At 35.5% G+C, this 19,129-nt stretch overlaps 1 protein-coding gene across 2 annotated transcripts in view; it reads right to left on the bottom strand.

Moving 5' to 3' along the window:
* The window catches only part of LOC110453617 (Friend leukemia integration 1 transcription factor-like), a 46,255-nt gene that overhangs the window by 16,321 nt on the left and 10,805 nt on the right, over positions 1-19,129 (bottom strand). For both annotated transcript variants that reach the window (XM_021502636.1, XM_021502635.1), the window contains exons 3-4: positions 3,211-3,426; positions 1,798-1,914 (exon numbers count right to left, since the gene is read on the bottom strand). In XM_021502636.1, the coding sequence (XP_021358311.1) occupies positions 1,798-1,914; positions 3,211-3,426 (333 nt within the window). The remainder of the gene's footprint in view (positions 1-1,797; positions 1,915-3,210; positions 3,427-19,129) is intronic.

Raw genomic sequence — 19,129 nt, 5'->3', positions numbered from 1 at the left:
CAAAAACATCAAAGCATGCGACAGCAATTTCCGTATTTTGTCCGAAAAACCAATACAATATTTGCTAAGATCTTTTCAGGTGAGACCCGGGCAATGCAATGTATCGACCATGTGTTCGCCTCCCATTCAATATCCGTGTTTTCTAAGGTAATATAGTATCAGACGATTTCCTGGTTTTTAAGATTTTTTGTTGATTTTTCTCATTGAGCTCCTCGAAAAAGACTCGACTAAATATAGCAGTTTTAAGTCAATAATACATAGCAGAAATGTCCACAAAAGCATAACATACAATTGATGTGTCGGAATGTTTATTTAAAGTTGACGGAGGAGAACCCTTGGCTGTTTACTTAAGCAAATACGACCACCAAACGTGTATCAATACAACAACAATGCAACTCTTATTCAAGTGTCTGGGGGACAAAGATGTCGGCTACTTGTGATGGCGGAAAACACTCATTACCGAAATGATCCCCTTTAACAGAGAATGTGTGAGAGAGATAATCGGCTCACAAGTAAATTTACAGCACTTCTGAGACTGAGTACATAAACAAAACGCTTTGGTCACTAAGTACACTTCTGAAGTCTGAAATGGTGATCGTTTACTCTTCAAACAGATAACAGACACTAGAGGACCTAAATGTTATAACGAGGGGGGATGACGTAATGGGCGGCCGGTCATATCATCACTGTCCTTATCGTCATAGTCATTTTGATACTGAGTCTGTTAAATCTAATCAAACTAGGCTCGCATTGAAGTAAAAAAAGGAAAGAAAACCTTAAGTTTCTTATTTGAACTTATAAGTATCATTGAATAAATTCTAAGTTAGATGCAGTCCGCTGAACCAAGGGAGACAATCATTTCCTAATTTCTTTTCTAATTTCTTATGTTTCTCACTTTTTTCTAAACATTTTTCTCGGTAACGGATTCTAGTGTTTATTTAATCTTATGTAAGGATTGAGTGGATTTTTGTAATTGGCATACTGGTTAAACGCAAATACATGTAGATCACATTGTACATATATATTCAATACATATACTGTGTATGACGTCCAAGTTACTCAATTATCATCTCAATATAAGTTAAAGCTGCCCCCAATGTTAATGGGTTAACAATGACGAGTTAACTTACCTGTGGCAGAGCGGGCCACACAGCTGCCCCCTATTGCTATGGGTAAGGTAACTTGTGGCAGAACGGGCCACACAGCTGCCCCCTACTGCTATGGGTAAGGTAACTTGTGGCAGAGCGGGCCACACAGCTGCCCCCACTGCTATGGGTAAGGTAACTTGTGGCAGAGCGGGCCACACAGCTGCCCCCAGTTATATGGGTAAGGTAACTTGTGGCAGAGCGGGCCACACAGCTTCCCCCTACTGCTATGGGTTAGGTAACTTGTGGCAAATGGGGCCACATAGCTGACCCCACTACTATGGGTAAGGTAACTTGTGGCAGAGCGGGCCACACAGCTACCCCCTACTGCTATGGGTAACTTACCTGTGGGAGAACGGGCAACACAGCTGCCCCCACTGCTATGGGTAAGGTAACTTGTGGCAGAGCGGGCCACACAGCTGCCCCCACTGCTATGGGTAAGGTTACTTGTGGCAGAGCGGGCCACACAGCTGCCCCCAGTTATATGGGTAAGGTAACTTGTGGCAGAGCGGGCCACACAGCTTCCCCCTACTGCTATGGGTTAGGTAACTTGTGGCAATTGGGGCCACATAGCTGACCCCACTACTATGGGTAAGGTAACTTGTGGCAGAGCGGGCCACACAGCTACCCCCTACTGCTATGGGTAACTTACCTGTGGGAGAACGGGCTACACAGCTGCCCCCATTGCTATGGGTGTAGGATACGGTGGAAACGGGTGTATTACTGGTCACATTGTCGTTACTGTACCCGGCACTTACACCACCAACACCTGAAACATTAAGATATGTACACTGTATCAATTGGTATGAGAGAGTTACACGAACGACAGGCGAGACAACTCCTAGAACTTTAAAACTCGAGGTTATCACGGATGTTAGTGACGCATACTATCAATGCTAATGTGTACTGCACTTGTGGATGTACGTTTGTTTTTGACATACATACATATTTTATTTTATTTGTATTTTGGACGAAATCCATTTAGCAATTCAAAACCCACAAGAAATATCGAAAGGTTAAGATACATTCTGTTCTGGAGTGTGTGATACATACTATAGGTTTGAGGTGTAGTGCCAGGCGAAGGAACAAGTTAACGCCCAAGATGTAATTGAGGTAGGAGGTGATAGCCCCCGTTCAGGATGTTCATCCTAGGGCGAGGGTCATTTACTGTATTTGGTGTCAGAGAATGTAGTGGTTCTAGAAAATGGCAAACTTACTGTCCCGGATGTAGTTCAGGTAGGAGTTTGTATTCCCGTGGGAGGGGAACACTTACTGTCCCGGGAGTAGTTGAGCTAGTATATGATAATCGTTGTAGGAAAACTTACCGTCTCTGGGATGTTGAAGTAAAGTATGGTAGCCCCGGGGAAGATGATACGTGCTGTCCCTGGTGTAGTTAAGGACAGATATGGTAGCCCCGGGGAAGGGGATACCTATACTGACCCGGAAATGTAGTTTGAATACATGTAGGATATGAAGATAGCCCTTTAGGGAAAAACGTCCCGGGGATATTGAGGTTAGATACGTTGTAGCCCACAGAAGGGAACACTTATACTGTCCCGGGGATGTAGTTAAGGTACACGTAGGATATGATAGTCGCTGTGGGAGGGGACAATTACTGTCCCGGGGATGTAGTTAAGGTACACGTAGGATATGATAGTCGCTGTGGGAGGGGACTCTTATACTGTCCCGGGGATGTAGTTAAGGAACACGTAGGATATGATGGTCGCTGTGGGAGGGGACAATTATACTGTCCCGGGGATGTAGTTAAGGTACACGTAGGACATGACGGTCGCTGTGGGAGGGGACACTTATACTGTCCCGGGGATGTAGTTAAGGTACACGTAGGATATGATGGTCGCTGTGGGAGGGGACACTTATACTGTCCCGGGGATGTAGTTAAGGTACACGTAGGATATGATGGTCGCTGTGGGAGGGGACACTTACTGACCCGGGGATGTAGTTAAGGTACACGTAGGATATGATAGTCGCTGTGGGAGGGGACACTTACTGACCCGAATGTACACTTAATGTATACGAGTGTGGTAGTCCTTGTAGGGAAACTTACCTTCCCTGAGGTAGTTAAGGTGGGTGAGGAGACAGTCCGCCACGCCTGCGTTCCAGCCACAGATCTGTACGAAGTGGGTGTGGTCGTTTGTCAGGTTACACAGTTCCCTCCCATCCAAATGAGGGAACTTGCTGACGTCGAGGTCACGTAGCTTGTACTCCCTAACCGCCCATTCCAGCCACTCACGTACGTGTGACGTCGTCCAGTGGGTAGGATCTGCAGGAATGAGAGGATAAATAAAGCATATACAAACATATACATGTATGTTTCATACCTGTAAAACATATATGTAATAAAAACTTTCAGACCAACAATGGATGGGTAGGTATTAACTAAACACGGACAGCTGCGAGATTATTTGTAAAAAAATATATCAATAAAGAATGGTTAACCGTGTTATGAAAGAGCATAATTCAAGAACTTAAAATTGAATAAAAATATAAACGTGAATCAAATATATACGTGAATCAAATATATACGTGAATCAAATATATACGTGAAACAAATATATGATTAATCATCCGACAGCAATTATCTATTCTAACGATAACAGTTGGTTTAAAATTTTTGACAATGCATGGAAATACAAATTGTACATTATATAGAATAGAAAAGGAAACAAAAACAAGTGTCATGACACTTATGTCAATTTCAGTTGCACATGGCCCCGCAATATAGTGGTCTTACATACAATAGCTAAAGGAGCATATGTAACATTCAGAACACGAAAAAACGCAGATTTGAGCTTAAAGATGGTCAATATCAATAGTCATAACTTATTCGTAATTTAAATACAATAATTCGCGGACGAATTTCATGTTGTGTGTCATCTGCATTAATTATTATTCTTCGCAATCATTACATTTTATTTATCCTTTTTTTTTGACTGAAGCGAAAAAAAAAATATAGAGGGAAAAACAACATGAAACGCAATTCTTGTTGACCGAGTATTGATTTTTAGTGGAAATAAAAACATCAAAAAAAAAAAAAAAAAAAAAAAAAAAAAAAAAAAAAAAATATTGATGGAAAAAAAGACAAGAACTGTAAATGAGTTTTGGTATGAACTATCTTAAAACTATGACCTTCCTTCTATTCCAGATGTCTTCCTCAAATTACTGTCTCTTTCTTGCACTTGCATTATCAGATATCATTTTTCTCGAAACTTGTTCGCGATTTCAGTAATTTCGGAGAAACAAAGTTCGGTCGTAAGTGTTTAATTTGTTTACGTTTTAATGACTCTGATCAGGATGTGTACGGTGTATATTGTTTACAGTGTATCAATATGTTACACCTACATCGGAAGTGAATCACATATATACCGGAGTGAGTCAGAAATCAGTGCGGTCTCTTGGTGTTTACACAAACGCTGTTCGTCCCAGACGATTGTGATATCGTCTATGTTGAGGCTGAGTACAGACGAGTAATTATAGGCAACATTTTTTGTTTTGAAAATTCAAGTTTAAGTTCTTTGTTAGAATTGTACTTTAAGTCAGTTGACTTATCAGTTACAAAATAAAGACTGTATATACAGAATAACAATATACAAAGCCAACAAATACTAGAACCGATTCTTAGGTCATATAAAACTAATTATCATATTATAAAGAAAAGAAAAAAGAAAAAAGAAAAAAGAAAAAAATATTATATAATAAACAAATAATGATTTTATGATGAAGAAATCAATTCTTATGCTGTTAGAACTAACTATTATTAATGATCATATTATATAGGACCAAACGACTATATACTATAGCGAAGCAATTATCATAGAGAACACACATTACTTCCTGGCCGTGGATATTCATTTATAGATATTAACAGTACTTTGAACATAAACATCACATTAATTTCAACAAGAGACTTTTGAACAGGTTAGTTTTTAAGACTTGTATAGTTTTAAAGACTTGGGTGTGGTTTGATAAAGTACTAAACGTTTTTCTCACTCACATGCTAAGTATTTGTTTTCTATTTTATCAGATAAAAAGCTGATGTAAATTAATTTCTACATTCATACGTGTGCCTAACCAGTGATGTCCAACAGGATGTACGTTATAAGAGGGCGTTAAAATCACTTTCTCCTTGTCATTTACGCTTTTGTGGGCAGTACAACTTGTTTAATTTTGAACCATAGAAAACTAATTACTATATGATTTTTTAGTTTCTCTTCTTCCATGTGTTATTTCATCTATGCATTAAGATATATTGACTATTCATTTATTTTTTTCGAAAAAAAACCCCCAAAATAATAAGAATACAATCAAATGTTGAATGAATAACTGACAGTCTTATGTTCAAAAATCCTTGCCGATAGAAAAATCCGGAGTAATTTAAAAAATATATAATTGGACGGTGATAACACATTTCAGTCACAGCAGGTATATACCAATGAAAGGCTTGACTACTGCTCAACTCTATTACCAACCAACGGCGAACCTGAAATTCAGAACTCTTATTAGCTGGAGGCGTGTAATTACTCCGTAGTAACCTTTTTCTATTTGAGTTGACACGTGACTGGTTGATTTTTTGTTGACAAGCAATTAACATCTGCTGACCAAGTCAGTGGCCAAGAAAATTAAGTCATTGTCCAGTTGATGGTCAGCTCGAGAAAACATGTGTCATAATTCACATGTCGGGTCTGGAGTAAGATGGCGAACAATGGTCAACGTCAGAGTTAGCAAACATCCCTTACGTTGGTTGTGATAGTAGTGGCCGGAGATTTGTTTTCCGGTCACTTAAATTGAATGTCCGAGTATTCTATATATTAAGGTGACAAACTGGTGTGATACCTAGCACATGGTTAACAGTTTGACAAAGGCCAATCGTCAACAATAGTCTAACAAAGGACAAATAAGGACCCAACGTGTTTTTTTATTGAAATTTTGACCTGTAGTGTTAGTTGATAGTTTTGTGTGTGGTGCGATAGTCGTAACATTACAAGTAAGGGTCTCACCTTTGATACAGGGCACAAGTTGTCGAGAAATTCAGATGTTAACTTATGAATAAAAAATATAAATATTTATGTTTTTCTAAATGACTATTACAGATTTCTAAAATACTGTATATGTTAATTGTAAGGTCAACAAAGTGAAATGTTATGGAATTAATAACGGGAAGTTCGTGCTAGCGGAAATGTTCTGTAAAGGGGGCTGAACGACATGTTATTATGCCATAGCGTACAACTAGGGATTGTTACATATATATCTTTATTATGAAGCGTACATTATGCTCGGATTACGTTGGTTTTATTTAGGATATTTATTGTAGTAGTAAGCGCATGAGGACTCTCGTTTAATCCGTGATATAGGGGAGCTGGGTTTAAGCTGATAGAGTATTCTTTCAAACATTCTGCTACTGGACAACACATTTTGTCGGTTAGAATTCCAGAATATGTGAAGTGGCATGTATCCACGTTTGTTTAATCCGTTGTTTTAATACACGTAAAATAGAAAATAACTAAAGATTTGTTTTGTTAACAAAATATGTAAAACTATTTATATTTGCTTTGTATTTATTTGACCTTTGACCAAGAGGTGATACGTAATCATGGCCTTAATACACCGTAGTTTTATGCACATTTTCTGCACCTCTAAAATTAGAAAACAAATCTTCAATGGTTAAAAACGTGCAATCTAGACAAGATTTCATTAAAAGTTTTGCACGTATTTCACATTTGTTCTAGAGGTGAAGGTCAATGCGATCTTATTACAATGAAGTGTATAGTTTTTCACTTATTTGAGATTCTTTTGACCTTGAAAATATCACGGGTAGCTGGTCACTGCATACGTCCTTGGATTGATGCATGTATACGTCAGCGTTATCAAAATGTCTTAACAAGATGTTGCACTGTAAAGTGATAACAATGATCAGATACTTCGGTGCTGTCCCAATCACCTGCTCTCTGTACTACTGCAGTCGTGATAATTTTAATTCAAAAACTGTTAATTGTATTTATCAATATATCATATGCTGTTTCCACAACTTTTTTTTCCTATTTTCTATCTATTGCATGCACAAAAGAAAACCTGCCACTTGTTAACCAAAGACTGATCCTTGTAATATTGACAATACATGGCGGCCCACCGTTTGCCCCTGTACGACTTGTTATAAATATGAACGACCCTTTGTTTTATTATGCCTCGATAAGATATGTATATGAACCGTAATACGATTATGTAAATTTGTTATACCTATCTCATAAATTTTGAATATTGATTTATGAAGGGGAAAATATCATTGCTAGAACGTAGGTGATGATCATGTATTTGATGTAGGGGAGCTAACTCGTACATTCACGTTAAACATCGTTTTCATCAATTTACATGCACCTGCGGTTAGTCCGAGTAGGCTCCGACTCTACAAGCAGAACAGAAGCGTTGATAAAGGTGCAAGACGGAACACACGTCGGCCTCAAAATTTGAAAGTATATTTTCATGTGATTTTCCTCAAAATTAAAACAATCGATAAACAAATTAATGATGATCATGTATTGTTTATAAAGTTATTTCTATTCACAACAAAACGAATAACACTGGGTACGCAATGGTATTTATGTGCGCAGATATATGTTAAGACTCAAAGATCGCCTTAAACTCTGTTTAGAAAACTACATTAAAAATAATGCCACTTTTCCCCTGATGATTTCTATTATTAGCTGTGATTCGCAACAACAGCTTTATTTGAAAATATAAAACAAAAAAGTGTTAGATTGGATTTGAGATGAAGCTAACTGGGCTTTAAATGTTAAACAGTTCGTTAAAGTGTGGTTAAATACGGCGGTACACTGTTGAGAGGCTAAGAGAGGAATTGTTCCGATTTCATATTGAGGTTTCAGTATCAGACCTAGACACAATATACATAGAATGATCTGAGTTCAATGTATCACGTTACCACTAAATCTGTTCCAAGCTTTGTCGTTAGCTTACCGACAAGTCCAAGAAAAGCGTCAAATAGTATTTTTCGTTCCAACAATTATAATCACGAAACATCTATTATCTAATGGTTCAACGTTAATTCCATTGTAAAATATCACCAACTGAGGGCATACAGTGCGAACATAACGTGTTGTTGAGCTAATTGTACTTTGAACATATGTCATTCGGAAAACTGGGTTGTCATCACTGACCCCTTCCATTGAGTTGGATTCGTCTTCGTCGCTCACGGATCTATCGACAGTGGTGACTAAACGTGAATCATACGGTATACCAAGTGGATCACGACTAGTGTGTCATTATAAAAGCCAACTGTTCTTTTCGTGATCTTCAAACACGTGAATGACGTAGTCTGAAGAATGCCGGTCCCGTGTTCAGTCTGAAGAATGTCAGTCCCGTATTTAAGGACTGTTGACACTAACAGCGGTATATATTATTCTGAATCAATACGCCCTGCAAATATGAGCATCGCCAACGCAATCTGCATATAAATGTTAATAACACAAGGTTATACATATCACTAATTAACCAACCAATCAAACAGTCAACAGAATCTATATCAGTGTCACACATCATGTACATGCATGGTCTATATATATATCCCCGTTTTAAAAATAGCCATTAAAACATTAGATCAAGATGAAATGTGATGTTCATTCGAACTTGGCTTGTGAGATTTGTTGTTTGGCGTTAAACACCCTTGAAACAGCCAAGGTCTTGATATTATGAAGAAGGGTGCCTAGGGAGAAAACGCCCCAAAGAAAGAGGTCGGAAGTGAGAAGAGAATATACAAAAAAATCCAAAACATTCCAAGCCTTGCTATTTTGGCATCATATCATTTTTTTGTTTCATTTCTATCCTCTTAGTAGAACACACAGCAGGAAACCCTCGATTCTGCAAGGGTCCCACGTTAGTCGCCTCTTTCGACATGCATATGGTACTGCAGGTCTATTATTTCTTTCCACGAATCTGCACAGAGCGGCATGTGAGGCACAATATGGGTTAAAAAAATCGCTATGTTAGATATGTTGATCACACCTTTTTTGGCAGGAACACAATCACGTGGAGGTTATTAATCTGTGATATTACCTCGGTGTTACTATTTCTAGATAGAAAGAGCAGGTGAATTTTCTCTTTTGACGTCACTTCAATTGAAAAGTCACAATGTTCTCAGCCAAATTTGGTACTTTCCTCTTGACAACTTTCTAAGGTTTATCTTGTTTAATTACTGAAACAGCATATCCCCATATTTAATATAATGATTAATTTTGCAGACGATTTAGTTCTATTGTTATCAACGCACCAAGATCTAAAAAGCAAAACGAACAGTTTAAAAAAACACACAAAAACGAAGGATGCGCTGAATGAAGACATATAGTAGATGCGGACTTTTTCACAAGTTTACACGTAGGAGAAATAGTTACCGAAAAAAGAGGTTGTAATAAAGACATCAAGTGCAGGATTGTTAAGGATGTACTCTTCTGAGGTTTCAATCACGTTCAAGTCTCGTTTTGATCTGGTGTAACGGGTTAGTGTCGCCATTTTTAATTATAGCAGGTTCAATTTTGCTGTACAACTTTATAATGGTTAAGATGATAAAAATAATATGCAACAAACTGGAAAACTATACATTATTGATATTTTTTTTTTACATATTTAGTGTAACTGAAGCACTTTTGATTTTTGCCCCCGAAAAAGGTAAAAAATAACACAAATGATAATGGGACAAAAAACAGAAGCACACCGACCCCCCATTTTTTTGGATGTTTTAGAAAGAGAAACACATTTTCTTTTATTTCAATAAATATTAAAAAAAGTTTAATACCATAACTTTTTTTATCAAGCGTTTAATCTGCAAAAAATCGTAAAACAAATAGTATATTTTCATTAAAAATAGGGGGTAGGGGTAACTAAAATCGGCTTTCTGAGTTGAAAGAATAAGATTAAGAAATTTTATTTCCATAATTTAAAAGAAAATAATATTTTCATCAATTCTACAAACATTCATACATATCTGATAACACACTTGGAAGAAATTGTATGAATTTGTTCTGCAAATGGTCAAAACCCAAAAAATCACCTAAAATCACATATTGTGTTTAATTGGTATCTTTGACCGACCATAGCACAACAACGAGCACACGGACATCAAGTTTTTTTTGCATTTTCTACTATGCCATTTACTCCTTTTTCCAAAAATCCATATAAGAAAAAAAGTTGAATACAGGAATTTTTTGACTTCTCAGAGGTGTACATCCTTAAGTCAAGGACAGAGTTTTACAGAAGACAACATTAAGATTTATTGTGTATGTAAAATACCAGAAATAAATAAAAGCGACAAGAAGAAACTAAACATCTTTCAAAATACATGTTTAAGAAAATAATACCAGACAAGATACTTGCGTATCGATATAAGCAAAATGAGCGAGGCAGTGCAGAGTATACAGGTATGTAATGGCGATGGAAAACAACAGGATTGGATTGAACACCACTGACACGAAACCTGAAGGAAAGGGGGGAGTAGGAAGACCAAAAATAAAGAGGAGAAAGACGATTGAAAAGGAAAGAGAAAGCACCCTACGGAGAGGTTTGGGTAAGACAGGGACAGTGGTAAAAGAGAGGATGAATTGAAAAATTGCTGCATCAGTGAAAATGTCAATATGCAAAAGTGATAAAGACCTCCACTTGGTCTCGGTAAATATCTTTCCAGGTTCATATAATCACGTATTCAAATTAAGATGTCCATAACTAATAATGGTCTATTTCCAGAATTATCAATATATATGTACTATCCATTTCTAATTTAACCTTATTCCACCAAAGTCACGGACAGAATATATATGCAAAAGTTAAAAATCACATTGATATTAATATCGTAATTTGTTCTATCGACGTCTAGCTGAAAAATAATTTAAACAAATATGTATATACTTTTCCATTTTGGCGAAGGATCAGACTCCCCACGTAAAATCTGGTATAATTTTCATGTTCAAGGTCCGAGATAATACGTCGGATCGCATGTAGAGTTAATGAGCGTCGTACTACCGGGTCCCGGGTTTCTAATGACACCGTTAACAGTATCTAAGTGGGTTAGAATGTCAGTAGGGATTCATCGCTAGAGGAAATAAAGAAGATAATTAGGGGAAATTGTTAAGAAGTTGATATCCACAGTCTACCCTTACCCCACTTACAGAACGGATGTCATAATACTTTTGAAGTACCGTACCGAAATCTCGACAATAGTTCAAACATCTTTCTCAGCATAGCTTCATACGATTTTCACATGTTACATGGAAGTCAATGTTAACCTTACGGTATTCATGTTATGCAAGTGAAAGAAAGAAGTAAAGGATAAAAAATGAAGATATGAGGGTTGGTGAACGAGGAATACAGGACGGCTGTTATTGGTTAGAAGAGAAGAACAAGTATCAGTTGTAATATGGTGACGTTAAGTACATAGGAAATGTGTCGGTATGAAGAGGTGGGGGAGGGGAGAATCATGACCGTTTGTGGTCTAGAGATGTCAATACGGAGGGCCGGGGAGGTGGATGATGACGGTTACTGGATGATGATATCGCAGAGTAGTTTTAGATGTCGATATGTAGGGGTCGGGGAGGTGGATGATGACGGTAACTGGATTTAGGAGGGGGTGGGGGTGAATGATGATGATGACGCTTAGAGGTTTTAGGTGTCGACATGGAGGGGTAGGGGAGGTAAAGGATGACGATGATGACGCTTATTGGCTTAAGGTGTCGTTATGGAGGGGGGGGGATGGCTTTGTTAAGTGGTCGATCAGATTTGTTGGTACAAGGTAGAATTTTGGTAAGCATCCTATATCCTTTAACTTTAACCAATAACTTTATCATTTCCCGTTTCATATCCTGTTATTGTTATAGTGATATATGTTCAGGAGGCGGAAGAATAGCTGCAGCTGTACAACAGTATCTAGTTGACGCAACGTACTTTTTAGAGAGGAAATATTATTTTATCATAATTTCGTTGGGGGTTCAATGTTCTGTCGACATCTAAGGTTAAAGGTCGACATCTAAGGTTAAAGGGTGACGAATGCAAAGTGAGGTACCGACGAAAAGAAAGAATAGGGAAGAGAAAAGAAAAGAAAGATATTCTATTTGTTCGGCAGCAAATCAAGTGTGGTTTCTTCAATGTCCCTAAACAGAAGACACAAACAAACCCACGATTTCAGGGTCTCCCACGTTAGTCTCCTCTTAAGACATTCGGTGGAATACAGCAGGCCTATTATTTCACAGAACCTCGGGGGAGGGGGGAGGGATTATTTTATAAGTGTACTCTCAGATTATGTTAACCGATATCCAACAGGATGTGGTTTACACATCTGTAACAAACAGGACATATTTAAAATCGACATTCGTGCTGCAGCAAATGATGAAATAAAGTCGAAATCTGCGTTGCCCCGTGCTATCCGGTGACACTGTCGACATATGTATTTCCCCTAAATACCAGGTACATTTGTATATGTATCTTAAGATACTTCCTCTAGAAGAGAGCCTACATTACAAAAATTATGATTTTCCTTGTCAGCACACTTCGGTTCCTAAAATAAACCATTCTCTAGAAGACCGATCTCTAAATGTGCTTTTATTGAATCAATTCATCACACACAGAACTGTTATTTTACACTGTATCTGTTCGTTAAGTGTTATTTTACACTGTATCTGTTCGTTAAATTTTATTTTACACTTTATCTGTTCGTTAAAAGCTATTTACACTGTATCTGTTCGTTAAATGTTATTTTACATTGTACCTGTTCGTTAAATGTTATTTTACACTGTACCTGTTCGTCAAATGTTATTTTACACTGTATCTGTTCGTTAAATGTTATTTTACACTGTTTCTGTTCGTTAAATGTTATTTTACACTGTATCTGTTCGTTAAATGTTATTTTACACTGTATCTGTTCGTTAAGTGTTATTTTACACTGTATCTGTTCGTTAAATGTTATTTTACACTGTATCTGTTCGTTAAATGTTATTTTACACTGTATCTGTTCGTTAAATGTTATTTTACACTGTATCTGTTCGTTAAATGTTATTTTACACTGTATCTGTTCGTTAAATGTTATTTTACACTGTATCTGTTCGTTAAATGTTATTTTACACTGTATCTGTTCGTTAAATGTTATTTTACACTGTATCTGTTCGTTAAATGTTATTTTACACTGTATCTGTTCGTTAAATGTTATTTTACACTGTATCTGTTCGTTAAATGTTATTTTACACTGTATCTGTTCGTTAAATGTTATTTTACACTGTATCTGTTCGTTAAATGTTATTTTACACTGTATCTGTTCGTTAAATGTTATTTTACACTGTATCTGTTCGTTAAATGTTATTTTACACTGTATCTGTTCGTTAAATGTTATTTTACACTGTATCTGTTCGTTAAATGTTATTTTACACTGTATCTGTTCGTTAAATGTTATTTTACACTGTATCTGTTCGTTAAATGTTATTTTACACTGTATCTGTTCGTTAAATGTTATTTTACACTGTATCTGTTCGTTAAATGTTATTTTACACTGTATCTGTTCGTTAAATGTTATTTTACACTGTATCTGTTCGTTAAATGTTATTTTACACTGTATCTGTTCGTTAAATGTTATTTTACACTGTATCTGTTCGTTAAATGTTATTTTACACTGTATCTGTTCGTTAAATGTTATTTTACACTGTATCTGTTCGTTAAATGTTATTTTACACTGTATCTGTTCGTTAAATGTTATTTTACACTGTATCTGTTCGTTAAATGTTATTTTACACTGTATCTGTTCGTTAAGTGTTATTTTACACTGTATCTGTTCGTTAAGTGTTATTTTACACTGTATCTGTTCGTTAAGTGTTATTTTACACTGTATCTGTTCGTTAAGTGTTATTTTACACTGTATCTGTTCGTTAAATGTTATTTTACACTGTATCTGTTCGTTAAATGTTATTTTACACTGTATCTGTTCGTTAAATGTTATTTTACACTGTATCTGTTCGTTAAATGTTATTTTACACTGTATCTGTTCGTTAAATGTTATTTTACACTGTATCTGTTCGTTAAATGTTATTTTACACTGTATCTGTTCGTTAAATGTTATTTTACACTGTATCTGTTCGTTAAATGTTATTTTACACTGTATCTGTTCGTTAAATGTTATTTTACACTGTATCTGTTCGTTAAATGTTATTTTACACTGTATCTGTTCGTTAAATGTTATTTTACACTGTATCTGTTCGTTAAGTGTTATTTTACACTGTATCTGTTCGTTAAGTGTTATTTTACACTGTATCTGTTCGTTAAATGTTATTTTACACTGTATCTGTTCGTTAAATGTTATTTTACACTGTATCTGTTCGTTAAATGTTATTTTACACTGTATCTGTTCGTTAAATGTTATTTTACACTGTATCTGTTCGTTAAATGTTATTTTACACTGTATCTGTTCGTTAAATGTTATTTTACACTGTATCTGTTCGTTAAATGTTATTTTACACTGTATCTGTTCGTTAAATGTTATTTTACACTGTATCTGTTCGTTAAATGTTATTTTACACTGTATCTGTTCGTTAAATGTTATTTTACACTGTATCTGTTCGTTAAATGTTATTTTACACTGTATCTGTTCGTTAAATGTTATTTTACACTGTATCTGTTCGTTAAATGTTATTTTACACTGTATCTGTTCGTTAAATGTTATTTTACACTGTATCTGTTCGTTAAATGTTATTTTACACTGTATCTGTTCGTTAAATGTTATTTTACACTGTATCTGTTCGTTAAATGTTATTTTACACTGTATCTGTTCGTTAAATGTTATTTTACACTGTATCTGTTCGTTAAATGTTATTTTACACTGTATCTGTTCGTTAAATGTTATTTTACACTGTATCTGTTCGTTAAATGTTATTTTACACTGTATCTGTTCGTTAAATGTTATTTTACACTGTATCTGTTCGTTAAATGTTATTTTACACTGTATCTGTTCGTTAAATGTTATTTTACACTGTATCTGTTCGTTAAATGTTATTTTACACTGTATCTGTTCGTTAAATGTTATTTTACACTGTATCTGTTCGTTAAATGTTATTTTACACTGTATCTGTTCGTTAAATATTATTTTACACTGTATCTGTTCGTCAGATGTTATTTTACACTGTATCTGTTCGTTAAATGTTATTTTACACTGTATCTGTTCGTTAAATGTTATTTTACACTGTATCTGTTCGTTAAATGTTATTTTTAGGATCAAAGTTTGTATTGTGACATGTTTATTGTACGCAAGTAATTCAAATACTCGTCACGTGACTAGAACTCTACAGGTCATGCAAAAGTATATACATGTTCAACCGTTTAAGAAACAATCCTATTTCTCATTGAAATATATGAGATACATTCAATATTACTATTCGATTCCAACAGGGACACGGAGACTTCGTCGTTAGCGGGTCTATATGTGCGTTTAAGCATAAAGTTGCTTACATATGCGGTTCATTGGCAATATGAATGCCAACTGCATTAGAGGAAAATGACACACAAACACATATAAATGTATGTACAGGTACCAGAGGTTAGATAGTAGATGTAAGACAAAAACCAGATTCCCCGAAAATTACATTCGAAAGGCTTTTCTTGAAACGAATTTTAGAAATATCGGAAAGCCTTCCTATTAAAAACCTTATAATTGTTCTTACTATTTAAAATGTATTATACATAAGACGCCATACATCTTTCAATGTTTTTTAACGCATTTACTCTCAAATCAAGATACTGCAATAGATGAATAAATTTATATTTATTTAAAATTTTAAAACGTTCATAATCATCTTCCCACTTGTTCAATGGACTGGTAACGACCTAGTGTTACAGTAACTAGTCCTGATATAGAGGCATGTTTAAATATTTCGATGTTTGAGTACCTGAAACAGGAAAAAGAGATTTAAACCAGAACTCCGTGACTGTTACGTCCTGTTAACGACTAAAAATACTTCAAATGATAATATCATTTTATCCATATTATTCATACAATGTCTGCAGATGTAACACATACACATTTCTCTCATAATTCACTTCCCTATGCCACGGTTTAAACAAATTATTAGTTTTCATAGTCCAACCTCCCTACGAAATTTCTGTATTCTAGGACCGTATTTATAGAAACCTTTCTCATGCTCAGGCATAGATTTTGCGTGCTCAAGATTACTTTCTTGTTCCGGTTAAAAACTAATAATACAATCTTATTTTGTCAATGATTTTGAAAACAAAATAATTGAATAGACTTTTCAATGTTAACATTTGATTTATTGATCGTTTGACATGATTTAAGTGAGTTACAAGAAAGAAGGTTTGGGCACATAACCCATGCTTTTATATGAGAACGGTTATATGAATACGGGCCCTGGACATTTGTGGCGTGTGTGCTTTGTGAAACCTCTTTTCCCCATAAAGTCTACTTTGCTGTCTATGTCGTATATGATAAAATAAAATAAATTGTGAAATGTAGGTTTGTGTTAAGAGAGAGAAAAAATATTGTACATAACATGTCATACTTCAAATTAACAATTCGTGGATTGTGTTAACTGCGGTTAACTATGCGGTAAAACAACACGTGTGACATGCTAATCACTGTATTCCCTCATGTAGTAATACAAGTCTAGTATATGCAGCTGATGGCATTAATAGACACACAAAAAATATAGAAAAACATTTCAGCTTCGGTTTATTTATACTTTTTTTATGTGATAAATGTCCTTGCAACACCGAAGCCCCTGAACAGACGGGTTGCTACCTAGGGAACGCAAGCAGCAGGAAAGACTAGATCACTGAGAAAAGGAACATAAAGACCCCAAGTGTTGCAATGCACCCACAGGTCAACTTTGGTTCCCTTAATGGCCCTAAGCAGAAAACAGAAGGAAGTCCCCCTTGCTAGTCGCTTCCTACGATACATCCAGCAGTGCGATACAGCAGGCCTTTCCCCCATAACTTTTGAATGCATAGCCTGTTTTCTCTGTTATATAAACAAAAGATACTGTTATAAACTTGGAGTTAAGATTACGAAATGCTTGCAATTTTGGCACGTGAACCGATGTGTATGATATCAGATCATGGTTTATATTTTCATATAGTGCTCACACATGAAGAATCATATACTTATTCTACACTGTGCTAATGGGGGAAATTAAGTGGCACACAGAAGTTTTCGTCAAGTTGTAGAAAAATGCTAATTACAGTCTAGAGAACCCTTAACATATCAGCTCAAGTAAAGTATGATGTAATTTACAGCGTTCTTTTTATGAAAAAATGGCTCTATTAATATTTCTCGAGAGCACGCGCAAGCCATTTAGTCAAGTGATCAGTCTCTTATTTCGCTCCATACTTAATCAATTATTTTATACTTTTGTATGTCCGATTGGGCCTAGAGTTTATTTCCAGAAGTTCTTACTCGCATAGTTAAATGCCCTGCTACCATTTGTGGTGTTAACTTTATTCAGGAATAAAATTATTTACATTACGGCTACATTCCTTATACAGTTACATGATGAAACAACGGTGGATCAACATTAAAAGGTCATACCTTGTCAAAAGGTGGTAACTGTAGGTGAGATTTAGGTTTACATGATTAAAGACAGTTAGGCATTTTATATGAGATAATGCAGCAAATTAACTTTTTCTTTGTGCTACAAGCCAGGGGCGTAGTTTGTTCCTTCGGAATCCCACATGTTATTACAATCATAGTGGGGCGGATCATTACTCAATGTAGGCGCAAGGAACCTCACATCGTTTAGCGTTTACATAATAAAATATCTCCGTAATATGCTAAAGGGATGACAAATGCCACTATTGAATGTATTCATTCAAGGTATTAAGCAAACTCTAAATTATTTGTCTGTTATTATTGAATGTTTCAAGACTTAACAATATACATGTACCATGTTGTCATCATCAGTACTCGTTATTACATATAGCTACTTATATAACAATCCTACCGAACATAATGCACATTAAAAAAAGAAAGGAAAAAAGCGAAACAGGATTGATAATAATATATTTCAATAGTAAACATAGATTTATATCCTACCGAAGCCACTCTTTCAAATATCATGAATAGGTTTATGTTTAAGGCAGATAAGGAGGTACTTCAATGATACGATGTATTGAATAGTTGCAAAATTTAAGTAAATACTTGCAAAAAGAAAGAAAGAATTCAAATATGCAATAACTTATAAATAAGTTAATACTTGTTATGTTGCTTTATTTACAAAGATACGTAAATACGCAATTGTGTCTATTTATGTAAATATCATTGTTATTACAAAAATAATATTATTAACAATAAACTATGCTGTTATTTCTTACTTGGCATTTAACTACCGTCCCAAGTTTTATCTTGCTGGTTTGAATAGAATAAAATAATATAGCGTCCTGAGATTTTCGTTGCTAGATTTATAATAAAATAATGTCCTAAGCTGTCCATTGCTGTATTTACAAATACCATCCGGCTGTCCCTTATCCAATCACAGTAAACTACCATTGTCCTAAACTATTTATTGTTTCTTCTGAATTGACAGTAAACTACCGTCCTGATCTCTCTCTGCTATATTGACAAAAGAATGCCATCACAATCTGTCCTTTGCCATATTGACAAATACCATCCTGAGCTGTCACTGTTATAGTGACGGTAAACTACGCGTCCTATTTATGAGCTTTCACTTTTTAAGTGTCTGTGAGCTATCGTGCTACACTGTCCCTTAAATTGGAAGCAAATGATAACAAGAGGCCCATGGGCCTAAACGGTCACCTGAGTCTACAGTATTTATTTTTGTTGTTGAAATATGTACCAATTTGAGTAAAAAATAGTATAATGTTAACTTAACTTTGTCAGGACCATGAGCTGATCATTCCTAGACCAATTTTAAGTGAGATCGGCCTATTAGAACTTAGTAGCAAAATAGCGGCCATGGCAGCCAAAT

The sequence above is a fragment of the Mizuhopecten yessoensis genome, unplaced genomic scaffold (genome assembly GCF_002113885.1).
Source record: "Mizuhopecten yessoensis strain PY_sf001 unplaced genomic scaffold, ASM211388v2 scaffold7473, whole genome shotgun sequence".
Taxonomy (NCBI): Eukaryota; Metazoa; Mollusca; class Bivalvia; order Pectinida; family Pectinidae; genus Mizuhopecten; species Mizuhopecten yessoensis.
Note: the sequence above shows the minus strand (reverse complement) of the source record. Positions and strands in the feature narration are given on the sequence as shown.